This window comes from Brassica napus, chromosome C3, assembly GCF_020379485.1.
Source record: "Brassica napus cultivar Da-Ae chromosome C3, Da-Ae, whole genome shotgun sequence".
Lineage (NCBI taxonomy): Eukaryota > Viridiplantae > Streptophyta > Magnoliopsida > Brassicales > Brassicaceae > Brassica > Brassica napus.
In genome coordinates this window covers 51,739,183-51,755,401 of record NC_063446.1, presented here as the reverse complement: position 1 = coordinate 51,755,401, position 16,219 = coordinate 51,739,183, and the positions used below count along the sequence as shown (strand labels likewise).

The 16,219-nt window shown below is 34.2% G+C and overlaps 1 protein-coding gene across 2 annotated transcripts; it reads left to right on the top strand.

The window, feature by feature from the left end:
- The first annotated feature begins 7,630 nt into the window (after positions 1-7,630).
- On the top strand, positions 7,631-11,759 carry LOC106380563 (P-loop NTPase domain-containing protein LPA1 homolog 2-like). Of its 2 annotated transcripts, none has more exons than XM_013820341.3 (8): positions 7,631-7,861; positions 7,940-8,073; positions 8,487-8,779; positions 9,387-9,468; positions 9,576-9,968; positions 10,042-10,770; positions 10,843-10,962; positions 11,067-11,759. In XM_013820341.3, the coding sequence occupies exons 2-8, from the start codon at positions 7,942-7,944 to the stop codon at positions 11,469-11,471; spliced, it is 2,154 nt and encodes a 717-aa protein (XP_013675795.2). In that variant the 5' UTR covers positions 7,631-7,861; positions 7,940-7,941; the 3' UTR covers positions 11,472-11,759. The 2 variants fall into 2 exon arrangements, with proteins under 2 accessions (XP_013675795.2, XP_013675797.2); XM_013820343.3 differs by having other exon boundaries at positions 7,691-7,857.
- Positions 11,760-16,219: the final 4,460 nt, after the last annotated feature.

Here is a 16,219-nt window from a genome sequence, read left to right as displayed (position 1 = left end):
CACTAATCACTTTTATCCTCACTTTTAATGAAGGGTAAAAAACACTTATACCTCTAGGGTTAACTAATCTAGAATTAGGGTTTAGAGTTGAGGGGTGGGGTAGGGTTTTTGGAATGTAAAATTTAGGATTCTAATAAATATATAAATGAATACTTAAAAATATATAAAAAAAAATTAAAAATAGTTTCAAACATAATTTTCGATTTTCAAAAAAAAAAATTAAAAAAATTAAAAAAAAAGCGAAAAAAAATTCAAAAAACAAAATTTATAAAAAAATTCGAATTTGAAAAATTATAATTCGAAAACATTATTTTTCTTAAATTTTTTATTTAAATAATGATTTATTCTATATATATATATATATAGATAACAAGGGTATAAGAATCTTTTACCAGTTAATGATGAAAGTATTTTTGAAAATGTCTTTTTAGTGGTGGTAAAGATGAAAAGTGGTATCATGAAAGTGGTAAACCTAAAATTTCCCCAACATAGTATTGTATTTTTATTTATTAAAATATATCAACTTATGTTATCTTAGTTATGTAACTATGAATAATATTTTAGTTCATTAAAGCTATTAATTATGTTAGTTAAAATATTTTTTTTTCTTTTGTTTATTTAAAACACTGGTTGATAGAAAACTAAATTAAATTCTAATTATATTATCTATTATGTTCTTTGAGATTATGTTTCAAAGGAAAAAAAAATATTTTTCAAAACAAATTATGTTTTGTGAATTTTCCTTTAAGAAATCCAATATATATATATATAATATCACGTTTTATTTTTTATTAACATTTCCTTTATATATATTCTATTTGGAAACCAATTTAACAGAAAAAGAATGTAAAATTAAAATTCAATTTTGAAAAATTATCTCAAAATATCTATTGTGTTGTTTGAGATTATGTTTTAAAAGGAAATTATATATTTTTAAATATGAATCTTATATTTATGAAATTTTCTTTTATGAAATCTATATATATATATATATATATATATATATATATATATATATATATATAATTTTGAGTAGATTACGTTGAAACCTGCAACCAAATTGGATATTTAATTCAATTAATGCAATAATAAAGTTCTTTTTGAATCATGAAACTCTATAAATGTCTTCAAAACCTCTATAAATATGATTTTCAAAAATACTTTCATCATAAATGGCAGAAAGACTTACATACAGACACCTGGGCACCGATAGGAGTTGTCCTAGATGTGCTGACCCAGTGGAGTCGATCAATCATTTAGTTTTTGAATGTCCTCCTGCCCTGCAGGTTTGGGCTTTATCGGACTATCCGTCCCTTCCAGGTTACTTCCCGAGCACATCTTTATAGCAAAACATGAATTTCCTGTTTTGGAGAAGAAAAGAAGTGGCTCTTTTGAGACCACAATTCGACACCTTCCCATGGATCTGTTGGTACATTTGGAAGGCGAGGAACGACAAACTCTTTAATGGGAAAGTCGTATCCCCGATGGATACTCTTCAACATGCGTCTCTTGAGGCAGAATGTTGGAGGAAGGCTAACGAAAAGGAGGACGCTGACGAGGTGCAGGACGAGTCCCATACTACGGTGATCGAGTCAGAACCCCCTTGGATACCTCGAATCCCTACCTGTCAAATTGATGCGTCATGGATCAATAATGGCAGTGTAAATGGCTTAAGGTGAACTCTGAAGGATTAAATGGGCTCTGAACTCTTTGGTTTACGGGCGTGCAATAGGAAGCTCTCAGCTTTGCATGCTGAGATGGAAGGTTTACTATGGGCGACCTCATGTATGAGGGATATGAGTATACTTTCGATCCGCTTTGAGACGGATTGTTCGGATCTAGTAGACATGACTACTAATCCGATGGAGTGGCCAACCTTTGCGGCAGAGATGGAGGAGCTCCAGAAGCTACACGAAGGATTCGAGGAAGTGAGTTTATCTCATATTCCTCGGCGTAGAAATGGCCGAGCAGATGCGCTCGCAAAAGAAGCAAGAAACAGAGGATACATCTTTTTCCATATAGATCAGACCCGGACAGACGGAGAGAATCTTCGGAGAATCGGCTCGTCTGCTACCATTTGATCTAGCATTCATGGATAGCCGACAAAAAAAAAAAAAAAAAAAAGAAACACCCAACACAAACTAAAATCACATGTATCTGCACATTGATAGACTTATTGGAGCCAAGTTTCATGAAGGGTATACTATGTACAAATTCTTCTAGACCATATAATTAATTTTATATTTTAAATTTCTTACAATCTTAACTGGTAAAGTATATGCATATATTCATGATGATGCATAACTTTTTTATAAATTCATATATACATGAAAAACATATTTACTACTACCACTATTTTCTTTTTGATGTTTAAATCTGTAACTAGAAGCGGTTATACATATATATAAGAAACATATTAATAGTCAAGAAAAATGGTTTACAATTTATTTTAAGAAACAAATATATCTATATTATTAAAACTAAAATACATTTGTGAATTGTTTAGAAACAAGGATAACAATATATAAAAAGAAGTATAATGTTGTTTGGAAACATGAATAGAAGTATAAAAAAAGAAGTATAGTGTCATTATATTAATTTCACTTATCTATATTATTAAAACTGAAGTGCATTTGTGAATGGTTTGGAAACAAGGATAACAATATAAAAAAAATAATGTTGTTTGGAAACATGAATAGCAGTATAAAAAAGAAGTATAGTGTCATTTTATTAATTTCACTTATAGAATTAACATTATTTTCAACAGATTTATTACATCTTTTATTCATTATTTTCATTCATCTTAGCTACTTATTAATTATATTACTTTAACAATACATCACATCATTAATTATATTACCATAATAATAATATTGTAGATTTTTATTTATTAGTTAATCAACATTAACTTTATACCATTTATAAAATTACGTAGAATTTGGCATATGGTTAAAACTTCGGTTTAGTCTATTTTACTATTTTTATCTTAATTTCAATCGGTAAAAAATTACGTAGCCAAACACATAATTCAAAGACATAGTTTATGTGAACAAAATAATAACTTAAATCAAAATAATAAAAACGTATTACATATATTGCCACTTAATTTTTCATACCATATAACTATTTTACTAAAAAAATATTTTTTATTTCACTTAATTTAGCCAAACAGATAGAAATAGTTTTTTTTATTTGTTTATAGAACCAGTTAGGTTTGTACACTTGGCCACTTGGGTACCCATTCAGATATGAATTGTTTCTTTCGGGTATCAAAGTTTTTTGGATTTGCAATTTTTCCTCCTTGGATATTATAAATTTATGTGTAGGTTTCGAGTTGGGTCTTCTCGGGTTTAGATGGTTTGGTTTTGATGCATAGGAATCTAAAAATATCAAAATAACTAATGTTTCTGAAACGGGTTGGAAATATTTGTACCAAAAATAACTATATTACTCGATTTAATCTAGATCTTTTGAAAACAATTAATTTTATGGCGACACATCTAAAATATATAACACTAATCATAAAAAATAAATTTATAAAAATGAAATAACCAGTACCGACGCGCGGATCAACCTCTTATCTATTTCTTCCATAAAACATACATTTTTGCTAATCTGTACGATGGGCTGGGCGACGTTTTTAACCCTTTTTTGGTATCAACGTTTTTAAACCTTGTGGCTTGTAATTGACATTTTTGACCCATGAGGTGCCTATCAAAAGTTAACAACCTTCTCAGATTCACCCCAATATAAAACAAAAACAAAAACAAAAACAAAAGGTTCTATCAAAATAAAAGATTTAATATTATTTTCTAGCTTTATTAGATTTACCCCAATATCACCTATCCGTTTTTTTAACTTTCTATTTGATATTTTTGGCCTAGGAGTGGACATTTTACCCGATACCCGAAACTGTATCCGAACCGATCCGAAAAATTTGAACCGAAATCCGAACCGAAGTAGCAAAATACCCGAACGGGTATTGAATTAGGAGAGATTGGAAATCCGAACCCGAACGGGTAATATCCGAACCGAATGGATATCCGAAGATAACTGAACATATATATTACTAACCTTATAATTCTAGCTTATATCTCTCATTTGATTTAAAATATTTATATTGATACTACACATACTTTAAGTTTATATAATATACATATAATTACGCAAGAAATGATTTGCTACTCACTTAAAATGCATGTCAAGTTTTTTGTTTCAAAAATTAACAAAAGTTACATATGAAATTTAAAAACAATTATCAAATTAGTGTCTTTTTAGTTTTAAAATGTTATGTCCAGATCTATTAATCATTCAATCTATTAAAAAATAAAAAATCAGTTAAGTGAAAGTTATATTTTTAAATACAAGAAACTTGAAAAATAAAATTTAGTTTTAATTTTTTTCTTTCAAAATCTAAATATCCGAACACGATCCAAAATAACCGAATCCGAACTAAAAATATCTGAATCCGACCCGAAGTATAGAAATACCTGAACGGGATCTCCACCTCTATACCGAAATACCCAAAAATCTGAAATACCCGATCCGAACCCGAACAAGTACATGAACGCCCACCCCTCTTTTGGCCCATCATCCTATGAGAATTTGACAACCTTACGAGATTTACCCAAAAAAAACAAAAAGTTCAATCAGAATCAAAATATTTAATAGAGTATTTGCACTATACACACAAGCATTATAGTGTATTTAGCTATATACACATTTTAGTTATTTCCCACAATTTTTTTAAGTTGCAATTACTCCGTTGTCCCTATTATTTAAATTAAATCAGAAACACTAATTTTCTCTCTCTTGTGTAGTTGGAATAGGGAGAAACCAGTTTCGAGCTGCATGGATACCATTACAATTATTTTCAGTACGTGTACTTATATGCACTATCAGAAATCACCTTCGTTACTTTGGCTCTGTAATCAATCTTTGTACCTCTGCTTTGATGGCTCATAACATAATCAAATGACTTAACACACAGATTCTAGCCGGATATACTTTAAATAAGTTTTACATTTCTCTAAAAAAATGGAAATATATCTAATAGCATATAACAATCATTTACACTTTATATGTATTTTCAATTGATTTTCGGAATTGTTAACCCGATACATATTTAATATCATAACATTTTATATATTTTACATATAATTTTAAATTAATTTTTAGCTTCATTTTTATATGACTAACATATTTAATTATATATAAAAAATATTTATCCGGCATATCTATTAATTTATAACAATTTATTTTTTTGGTTTAGTCTTTTAAATTCAGTATTGAACGGCTAATATATATATATAATGTTGTATAATAATTAATTTATCCACCATATCTAATGTGAAATATTTTTAAAGATTGTAATGTTGTAACAATTAGTTTTTATGTATTTAAACATTAACCGTCGAACACATCTTCTTCAATTTTTTAGATTCATCAAAAAAGGCCTGGGTGTTCGGATCTTCGGGTCGTGTTCGGGTCGGTTCTTTTCGGGTCCGGGTCTTTTAGGGTCCTAAATATTTAAACCCAATAGGTATTTAGAAATTTTCGGTTCGGGTTCGGGTTGGTTCGGGTCTATAATTAAAATACTCATAAAATACCAGTAATTTTTCGGGTCTATATCGGATCCGGGTCGGGTTCGGGTATTTAGGATCTGAAAAGGACATGATATACCAAATTCCATCAACTTTAGTTGAATATTTGTCATATATATCTAAAATTTTACAAAACAACTTAAATGAAACTATTAATAATTAAAATAAAACATTTTAAAACACTAAATTTTACATTTTAAATCTTTATATTACTTTAGAAATGTTAAAAAATAATAACAAATGTTGTTAACAAAAGATATTTCAACTAAATCATAAAATAATATATATATATAAAATAGAACACAAAAACATCATAGTTTTAGATATACATGTTTTTAAGTCGGGTACAAATCGGTTCTTATCGGGTCGGGTCTATTCGTATCGGTTCTTTTTGGATCCGGGTCTATTCGGGTCGGCTCCTTTTCGGTTCCGGTTCTTTCGGGTAAAAAAAATTTAGACCCAAAAGGTACTTGTAAATTTTCGGTCCGGTTCCGGTTCGAGTATTTTTGGATCGGTTCCGGTTCGAATCTTCGGGTCCAGGTTAAAATGCCCAGGCCTAAAAATAAAAAAAAGAAAAAAAAACAAAGCAAGGAAGAAGATGAGAATGAAGGTGGAGGAAGAAGAAAACGACAATGAGAGAAAAAATGAGATTTTTATTTACTTTTAAAAATTGTACAATACTTACGAGAGGTTTCAAAAGTAATTGCACATATTATTTATGTACTTTAGTTCTCACACATTTACTGTTTTTGGTGGTAGTTTACAAATTTCCAATTTCTTCATGGATTTCTAACTAATTGACTCTTTAATATTACTTCTTGTTTTGATCAAAATATTTAATATTACTTCTACTTTTAACTTCCTAAACGCTTCGTACCTCCTTATTCTCTGGAATTCACATGCTTTATTTAGGATTCGATAATAGTAATAAACTAGATTGAGATCCGCGCCTTGCGCGATCAACATTATATATAAAAATTATTTTATGTACTAAATATTTTTACATATTATGAAATAATAAATATATATTAAATAATTAAAAGTTAATAACTATTAAATATATAATTAAATTGGTATGAACATATAAATCAATTTTATTAATCCAAAAAATATTTTTTTTATATTTGATAGGATATGTAATTAAATTTAAATGATACTAACATAGATAATATATTTTAGTATATTTTTAATATTAATGTCTATTAAATGATGATTTCTACTCATATAGTTTTTTTGATCATTTGTATCTTTTATAGAAAAAAATTAAATTAGTGATAACAAAATTTTTATTATAGGATTAATAGTTTTACTAATTTATAACTTTAAAAAAAAATTAGTTGTCAATGATCGTTCAAAACTTTTATCAAAAAAATTGTTCAAAATAAATTTTGAAACTAAAATATTGTATTTTATATGGTTTATAGTTTAATTTAAAACGATATATATATTAATCTAAATAATTAATTAAATTAGACTTTTTACTTATATAATTTTTGTAATCATTTGCATTTTGTCTTAACAAAAATTTTAAACCATGAATCATAAAATTTGAATGTGAGACTGTTAACAGTTTTAGTAATTTAAAGCCGTTTGTCAAAATTCAAAATATAACATATACATAAAAATCTAAATTTTTATTATATGGTTATTGTGGTTGTTTAATTTATTTAATAGTATAAAATTAAACAAATATGATAGAAGATACACTATTTTTTTTATCAAATCTTTATTATTCAAAATCATTAATTACCATATATACTTTAGCTACATTAGGCAATTCCGTAAATTTTATTTAAGGAAATAATAAAGTACATTAATGATGAATTTATTGTTAGTTTAATAAAAATTTTATTATATAATTAGATGGACCAACATATTTCTCTAATGATTCTAAGAATTATCTTAGTGATGACATGTTACAAAAAAAAGTTGTAATGCTTCTCAGATGATATATAGGGGATGAGTCAAAGTTAAAAACGAAACAGTCGGGGAAAATTGATATTGATACAAAATCTAGGGATGTCTTTATCAAGAAAAGTAAGAAGCTGGTAGAGTTCAAAAAGAAAAAAAAGGATAGCGAGAGGAAAGTATTTGTAAAACTTGTTTTGTTAAACAAAGCCGTGAAGGCTCTTCTCGAGAGATGCGTTGAAGGGCGAGACAATAAAAATGGCGAAAATCTCTTTCCTTGCTTCTTCCTACCACGATCCGCATTTATAAACCCTAATTTTCGATCTGCAAATAGCGATTTTCATAGGAAAGTAAGCGACGATTCTGCATTCCCGATTTTGCCTGTGATCGTGTGATTCATTCTGGTTTGTTTGTTTGTTTGATTGCAGAAATGGCGGAGGCGACGAAGCTTCTGTATGTAGAGGTGGTCGAGGGTAATGGAGAGGATTTGTTTAGGTATACGCGTCCTGTATTGCAGAGTACTCTTCAGCTTATGGGATGCAAGGCGCGTCACGCCTTCAAGGTGATCGCGTTTATGCCTTTAAGAATGTCGATTTTGATTGTGAAATAATCTTGTTTGACATGTAGCGTGGAGGTTGGATCAATGATGTGTATTGAACATTTACAAATGTCTTACTCTTCTTTGAGCTTTTTTTTCTTCTGTTTGCTTTGGGATATATGATGTGTATTGTTCATCTGAGAGTTATTTGCACATCTTTTTTTTTGCTAGTTCAATCATCAATATCTGTTATAATCTTTCACTAAACTCATAGTTGTGATCGTTATATTTGTGAAATAACATATGTTGTATGTAAACTATATGCAAAGCGTTTTTGGCCATCTTTATCATCTGCAGCCTTTTCTGCTATTAGGGACAAGGAATTCTTCGTTGCTGATGAAAACTGTTTTTCCCCTTATTTTTCTCACTTTTGGCAGATAAGCCGCAGGGTTTTTGAGTTAATAAGAAGTGAGGGATCTTGCAATTCCTCACCAGAGCATGGGAAGGAGCCTGAGTTTTCAAAAAAGGGTGGTGGTGGTGGTGGTGGTTCAACTCACTGTTTGGTTGCTGATGATGTTGACAAGGATAAAAGTAAACCTTTTGAGATGTATAAAAGACGGACAACTGTTTTTGTAACACGGCAGATATTCTTAGATGTTGTGTGTGATTCCCTCGCTGAATATAAGTACGTTGGCCGTGACCAGAGAGCAGATTTGATTCTCGCATGCAGGTAACTTTTAGAATATATTTTGATATGTTTTGTCAAAAAAGCCACGGCATATGAATTTGCATTTGTCTGCTGCTTATCTCTTATTAGGTTCGTTTTAATATATTAATGTGCCTTTCAAAGATATTCTTTAGCCTTTATATGGCTCTCTAGCGTATATATTTGATAGAATTAGTAGTCAGAATGAATTCTATTGAATGGCCAATAAAGAGATATGCATATATCTTTCTTAATGTTTAATATCACAGCTGATTTCACTGTTCCTACATGTCAACGGTTCTTCTCGCTTTTAGCTTCCCACTATAGACTTTCAAATATTTAATTCTATGTTTTTTCGGCTGTGTGTTAGATGCTATGCTCGTGTTTAGCTTCATAGTTTTAGTGCATTAATCCCCGAAGTGATCCTATTACGTTGGTACTGCCATGGACCGGTAATAATCCCCGAAGTGATCCTATTACGTTGGTACTGCCATGGACCGGTGTACTTGTATTTGTTATCTATGCTCGGATTTGCTATTTTCCACTCATACATATCTTGTCATGAAACTGTAGTTTTTCTAATTTTATTTCTCACGTAGTCTACAACTCGTATTAACATTATCACTCACAGAATCCGCGAAAGGAAAGAATCTGTAACTGTTCTGCTCTGTGGTACCAGTGGCTGTGGTAAATCTACATTGTCTGCATTGCTGGTAAATGTTCATTTCCTCCGTCTATATGCTTTAGATGGGCATTTTTTGTATATTTAAATCCTAAATTATGAGGAGAATCAGATGCAATTTGTACCTTTGTGTTACAGGGTAGCAGGCTGGGGATTACGACTGTGGTATCAACTGACTCTATAAGACACATGATGAGGAGCTTCGCTGATGAGAAGCAGAATCCTTTGCTATGGGCTTCGACCTACCATGCTGGAGAGTACCTTGATCCTGTGGCAGTTGCTGAGTCAAAGGCCAAAAGAAAAGCGAAAAAGTTGAAAGGCTCTCGAGGTGTAAACTCCAACACCCAAAAGATGGATGCTGGATCAAACTCAAGCACTACTGAGCTGTTAAGTGATAAGCAGATGGCTATAGAAGGGTATAAGGCACAAAGCGAGATGGTGATTGACAGTCTCGATAGGCTCATTACGACATGGGAAAAAAGGAGAGAGTCTGTAGTCGTTGAGGGGGTCCACCTAAGCCTTAACTTTGTCGTAAGTCTCATTACACATTTGGATTTGAGGTTGCAAAGATATTTTCAGACTTAACTTTTTTTCTTTTCTGCAGATGGGACTGATGAAAAAGCACCCTTCGATTGTTCCCTTTATGGTATACATCTCGAATGAGGAGAAACACTTGGAACGATTTGCAGTCCGAGCAAAGTACATGACGTTGGATCCAGCAAAGAATAAGTATGTAAAATATATACGTAACATCAGAACAATACAGGATTATCTATGTAAACGAGCCGACAAACATCTCGTTCCTAAGATAAACAACACAAATGTGGACAAGAGCGTGGCTACAATCCACGCTACAGTCTTCAGTTGTCTGCGTAGACGCGAAGCAGGAGAGAAGCTCTATGACGTAGGCACAAACACAGTCGCTGTTATCGATGAAGAGCACAGGAACCAATGTGCAGCCAATTCATTAAGGTCCAAGGGAATGTTTCAGCTGCAGAGAACAGGCTCCTCCAGGCGTGTGATGGCTCTTCTGAACACTGACGGCACCGTAGCAAAAACGTGGCCTGTGGGTTCCGTTGATGAGATTAGGAAGCCCATCATTCGTACTGAGATGAATGATGGAACAGAGCATCCTGTTAACGGATACCTAGAGAAAGGTGAAGCAGTGAATCTTCAGTTCGGTCTCTTTGGGATCAGCGCTTGGCCTAGTGATGGCGCAACCAGTCACGCTGGGAGTGTAGACGAGTCGAGAGCAGATTTTACTGAAACCGGAAGCAGACATTACTCTTCTTGCTGCAGTTCACCTCGGATATCTGATGGGCCTTCAAAAGAGGTAAAAGAGTATATAAACATAGTTAGTTTCTTTTGTAAAGGTTGTTTAATCATTTCCGTATCTTGTGTGTAGCTTAAGGAGGAGCAGTCTGTGAATGGGAGTGATGAAGATGAAGAAATCGATGATGAGTTCCCTGAGCCAGATTCTGATGAAGATAACAGCGATAACAATGATGAACGCAACCGTGAAGAGGTAGCTAACTGACAAATCTTAATTACTTTTGGGGTGGGGGTGGGGGTGGTAATACCTTTTTTCTGCCCGTTAGTTTAAGACTCGCACATGTAAATCTTAACCAGGTTGGATCGGTGGATGAGGAATCGACAAAGTCAGATGAAGAGTACGATGATCTGGCAATGGAAGACAAGAGTTACTGGACAGACAACGAAGAAGAAAAAGAGACTCGAGACACAATCTCCATGGCGTCTGAAAACAACCATAAGGAGGCAACAACTAAGCCCAAGAAAGATGATGAGAAATACATCCAAAACCTCGACCTTTTCCTCAGGACAGTGAACCAACCATTAACTGAATCTCTCGAGCTTACGTCTGAGTACAGGAACAGAATGCTTATAGCAGCTTCGGATAAAGCTAAGATGAGGAAACGTTCACTTAGTATCCCGGCGGTTGGGAAACACGGTGCAATCATAGATGACCAGATTTTAGATAACCACACTGATCCATTTCTCTTGAATGGCCAGTGACCTCTTTACCTATTAAAATAGCTTAGTTTTCTAAAACTGATTGAAGTATTTTAATCATACTGCAACTTCTCAACAGTTAACATAATCCGGTGATCACCCGGCAGAGGGAACTTGAGCTTGGGTTTGGTTTGGTTTATTTTGGTTGTGAGATCAATCCAAAAAATCCTAATTTGCTTAAGAAAGCAATTCTGAAATTAACATGACCTGGTTACCAAGGATTCTGTGGTAATTTTCTGTCCAAGGATAATTTGGAGAAATGTTGTTTAGTTTCATGGTGTGATCTCTTTATTTCGTGTTAATGCTTTTTTTTTTGTTTGTTATGGTTTGGGTTCTTTCCCCTGTTGTGGTTTTAGCCTTTTAGGGTTTGCTATTTTGAAAGGAACCTATTTTGATTAAGTAATTCTGAAATAACATGAATTTTTATGGAGTTATCCTTCTGAAAATAATTAAATGTAAAGAAATATCAAGATCGACCAACTATCGTTGTACCGATCCATTTAAGTAACCATAATATTTTTTACTGTCGTTTGAACCAGGGATGGAAGACAAGCTTAGCGATTTCAATAAGTTCACGGCTCGCCTTAGCATGCTGTTGAATAAGGAAAATCTGTCCATCTATGTCCTTTCTAGCAAATCTAAAACATTTTTGGTAGATAGATTAAACCTTTAGAGAGCAACTGATCTGAAGGTGAATTCTCATTACTTATTTTCTTCTGATCAGTTTTGCTCCTAGCGATCCAATCTCCATAAAAAATGTTCTTTAGGTTTGAAACGACTTAAGAAGAACCCAAAACTCGATCACAACTCGAAAACACTAAAAACACTGTTAGATTATGTCATAAACATGACACATCACGTTGTCACACAGTTATTTTCTTCAATGCTCCATGTGAGTACGGGCAGCTTCAATTATTTCAGTAACCAATTGTTGACATGAATAGAATAAAGAGCAAGAGTAAAGACACGAAGAACCTGATTGATCATGGATAGGAAATCATGGATAGGAAAACTGAAGCAAAGAAAGGTGTGAGACTGATTTAAATATCTTGCCTGAAGTCTTGGACGAATTTAAACAAGTGGAGGCAACTGGATAGAGCTGTTGGAGTGTGGAAACAAGCCAAAGTCACATGATATGCTAAGGAAGGAAGAGATAAGAGAGTTGTCAATATCCGAAAGTGACTTCCTCAGATATGGTCTTCATTAGTTTATTCATCTCCATTTGTTTATTCATTCTCATTGTCTTATTCTCATTGCTAGATCTATTTATGTAACTATTGTATACACTAAATCAATCTAAGGAAAAATGTTCCTCAAATATTCTTATATCTCTCTCTCTTGGATTCCCTCACATATCTCTCTTAGTTCTTCACCAAAATCTCTCAAATAATTCTCATAAACTCTCATTAATTCTCATAAATTTACATGGTATCAGAGCTACAAGCTCTTGAAACCTAAATCTCTTCCGCAAATTACTCTGATTTTATTTCTCTTTTTCTCTTTAAAATCTCTTATCATTCACACCAGTCTCTCTCCTCTGTTCTTGAACTGTTCTTGAATTTTTCTAGTTCTGTTCTTGTGACTCTTGATGGATTCAAGAGAAAACTCAAAAATGGTAGTGATTCCAGTTACTCTTGAAGGAGCTAACTATCTACATTGGGCAAGACTTGCTAAGACAGCTCTTGGAGGCAGAGGGCTTTGGGAGATTGTTGAAGAAGGCATGCCACAAAAGAAGACTATCCTAGGAGAGGATGACAAAGTGGTTGTTCTTGCTGATGCTGGCGCCAAGAAAAAATGTCAAGAGGACCAGTTGGTGTTGTCCATTCTTCAGCACAGTCTTGACTCCTCACTTCAGGAAGGTTACTCCTATTGTGAAACTTCCAAGGAGCTATGGGATACACTTCAGAAGGTGTATGGAAACAATTCCAACATCAGTAGAGTCTTTGAAGTCAAGAGATCTATCAATACTCTTAGTCAAGAGGACAATAATTTTGATAAACATTTTGGGAAGTTAAGATCCTTGTGGGCTGAACTTGATATGCTCAGGCCAGCACGCAATGCTTTTAAACAACACTTGGCCAAATATGGGATGATTCATCAAACTAGCTGTCCATACACCCCACAAGAAAATGGAGTAGCTGAGAGGAAAAATAGACATCTCATGGAGGTTGCAAGGAGCATGATGTTCCATACAAGCATGCCCAAAAGCTATTGGGGAGAGAGATGCTGTCCTTACTGCCTACTACTTGATCAATAGGATACCTACCAGGATCCTTCAAGATCAATCTCCATATCAGGTACTGAACAAAACTAAACCATCCATAAAGCATATACGTGTGTTTGGGTGCTTGTGTTTTGTCTTGATTCCAGGAGAACGATAAGCTGGCGCATAGAAGCACGAGGGCAGTGTTTATTGGCTATTCTCCTCACCAAAAGGGCTACAAATGCTTTGTTCCAGAGACTAGGAGAGTCTTGATATCAAGGGATGTGAAGTTTGTAGAATCCAGAGGCTATTATGATGGAAAGAGTTGGGATGAGCTCAAAGATCTTTCTCAATCAGCTTCAGATAGAGCAAACAACCTTAGGAGAGTAATGGAGAGCCTGAGAATCAATATGCCTTCTCTACCAAGGGTGGAACATTTCCCTGAAAATGTACCACCTACTGCAGCTGATAGTGTTGAGAACACTCATCCTGATCATGAGGGGGCAGTAGAAATGTTGAGCAGTCTACACAAGCTCAACCTGAAGAGAACTCAGTAGCTCATGATCAAGATGAGATGCCATCAGAATCAGATGCTGAGACTCAAGTAGAGGCGCCTAGCAAAGGAAATGAAGAAGAACCTGAGCAGATACAACCTTTGAGAAGGAGTACAAGGATCAGGAAACCTTCACACTGGATCAACACAAGAGTTTACGTCAATGCTGAAGCTGTAGCTCACCCAATAAGTGCAGTATGCTCCCTTGCTCAATATCCAGAAGAGCATCAAGTCTTCATCAGTGAGTTGGATCAGGAATACATTCCAAGAACATATGAAGAAGCTATGCAACACAAGGAGTGGAGAGAATCTGTTGGAGATGATATGGGAGCCATGATCAAGAATGATACATGGTTTGAGACTGAACTTCCAAAAGGAAAGAAGGCAGTGACAAGCCGGCTTCTCTACACTATCAATTATAGAGCCAATGGAAAACCAGAAAGAAAGAAGACAAGACTGGTTGCAAGGGGATATACTCAAGTATATGGTGAAGATTATATAGACACTTTTGCACCAGTGGCCAAGCTTCACACTATAAGGATTCTCTTGTTTCTTGCTGTCAACCTTGAGTGGAATTTATGGAAGATGGATGTGAAGAATGCATTTCTTCAAGGAGAATTGGAGGATGAAGTCTACATGAGACCACCTCCTTGTCTTGAGAACATGATGAAGCCAGGAAATGTTCTCAGATTAAAGAAGAAAATTTATGGCTTGAAGCAATCTCCAAGGGTTTGGTACCATAAGTTGAGCACCACCCTCAATGGAAGAGCCTTTGTAAAGTCAGAAGCTGATCACACCCTCTTCACATTAACTAGTAGGCAAGATATTGTGGTCATCTTAGTCTATGTGGATGACATTATCATCACTGGTAGCAACAAGGAAGGTATTCTCTCAACTAAAACATTTCTTAAAAATGCCTTTGATATCAAAGATTTGAGAGAGTTGAAGTACTTTCTTGGGATTGAGATCTGCCGCTCTAAAGAGGGGTTATTCTTATCTCAAAGGAAGTACACACTTGATATTTTAAATGAGGCAGGAAACCTTGGGAGTAAAAAGGCCAAGACTCCATTAGAAGAAGGATACAAGGTGCTGAGAGAGGGGGAGTATGAGTCTACACCATTTGGAGATATCAAGAAGTATAGAAGAATGTTGGGCAAGCTCATCTATCTAACCATCACCAGACCAGATGTGTGCTTTGCTGTGAATCAAGTGAGTCAACACATGGGAGCTCCTAAGGTGCATCATTGGAATATGGTGGAGAGGATCTTAAGGTACCTAAGAGAGGCGCCTGGCCAAGGAGTATGGATGGCATGTAACAAGAGTACTGAAGTTGTTGGATATTGTGATGCTGATTGGGCTGGAGACAGAGTTGATAGGAGATCAACTACAGGCTACTGCACCTTCATTGGAGGAAACCTGGTCACATGGAAGAGCAAGAAGCAGAAGGTGGTGTCTTGCTCAAGTGCTGAGGCAGAGTACATATCAATGAGAAAGCTCACAAGTGAGCTTATATGGATCAAGGGACTGCTAAGGGACTTGGGTATTGAGATCAACACACCAATGACTATGCATTGTGACAACCAGGCATCAATACACATTGCATCCAATTCAGTCTTTCATGAGAGGACAAAACACATAGAAGTGGACTGCCACAAGGTGAGACATGCAGTGGAACAGCAAGTGATTCTTCCATGCTACACAAGAAGTGAAGATCAACTAGCTGACATATTCACCAAGGCAGCTAACAACAAGGTTTGTGAGTTCATTCATCCTAAGCTTGGACTTATAGACCTCTTTTGTCACTGATCCTCTTGCCACAAGTGTTCTACTCTTTTTCCTTTGCTTGGTTTTTATCCCAAGTGGTTTTTCCAAGTAAAGGTTTTAATGAGGGAATGCTTCATGGTTTCCAAGCTTGACCAAGTCCCTATGGTCAAGCTTGAGGGGGAGTGTTGACATGAAGAGAATAAAGAGCGAGAGTAAAGACATGAAGAACCT

Coding starts and splice junctions, on each gene's coding strand:
- LOC106380563 (XM_013820341.3), top strand. CDS start 7,942: ATGGCGGAGGCGACGAAGCTTCTGTATGTAGAGGTGGTCGAGGGTAAT. Junction 8,780..9,386: donor GATTTGATTCTCGCATGCAG/GTAACTTTTAGA, acceptor TATCACTCACAG/AATCCGCGAAAGGAAAGAAT. Junction 10,771..10,842: donor CTGATGGGCCTTCAAAAGAG/GTAAAAGAGTAT, acceptor TCTTGTGTGTAG/CTTAAGGAGGAGCAGTCTGT.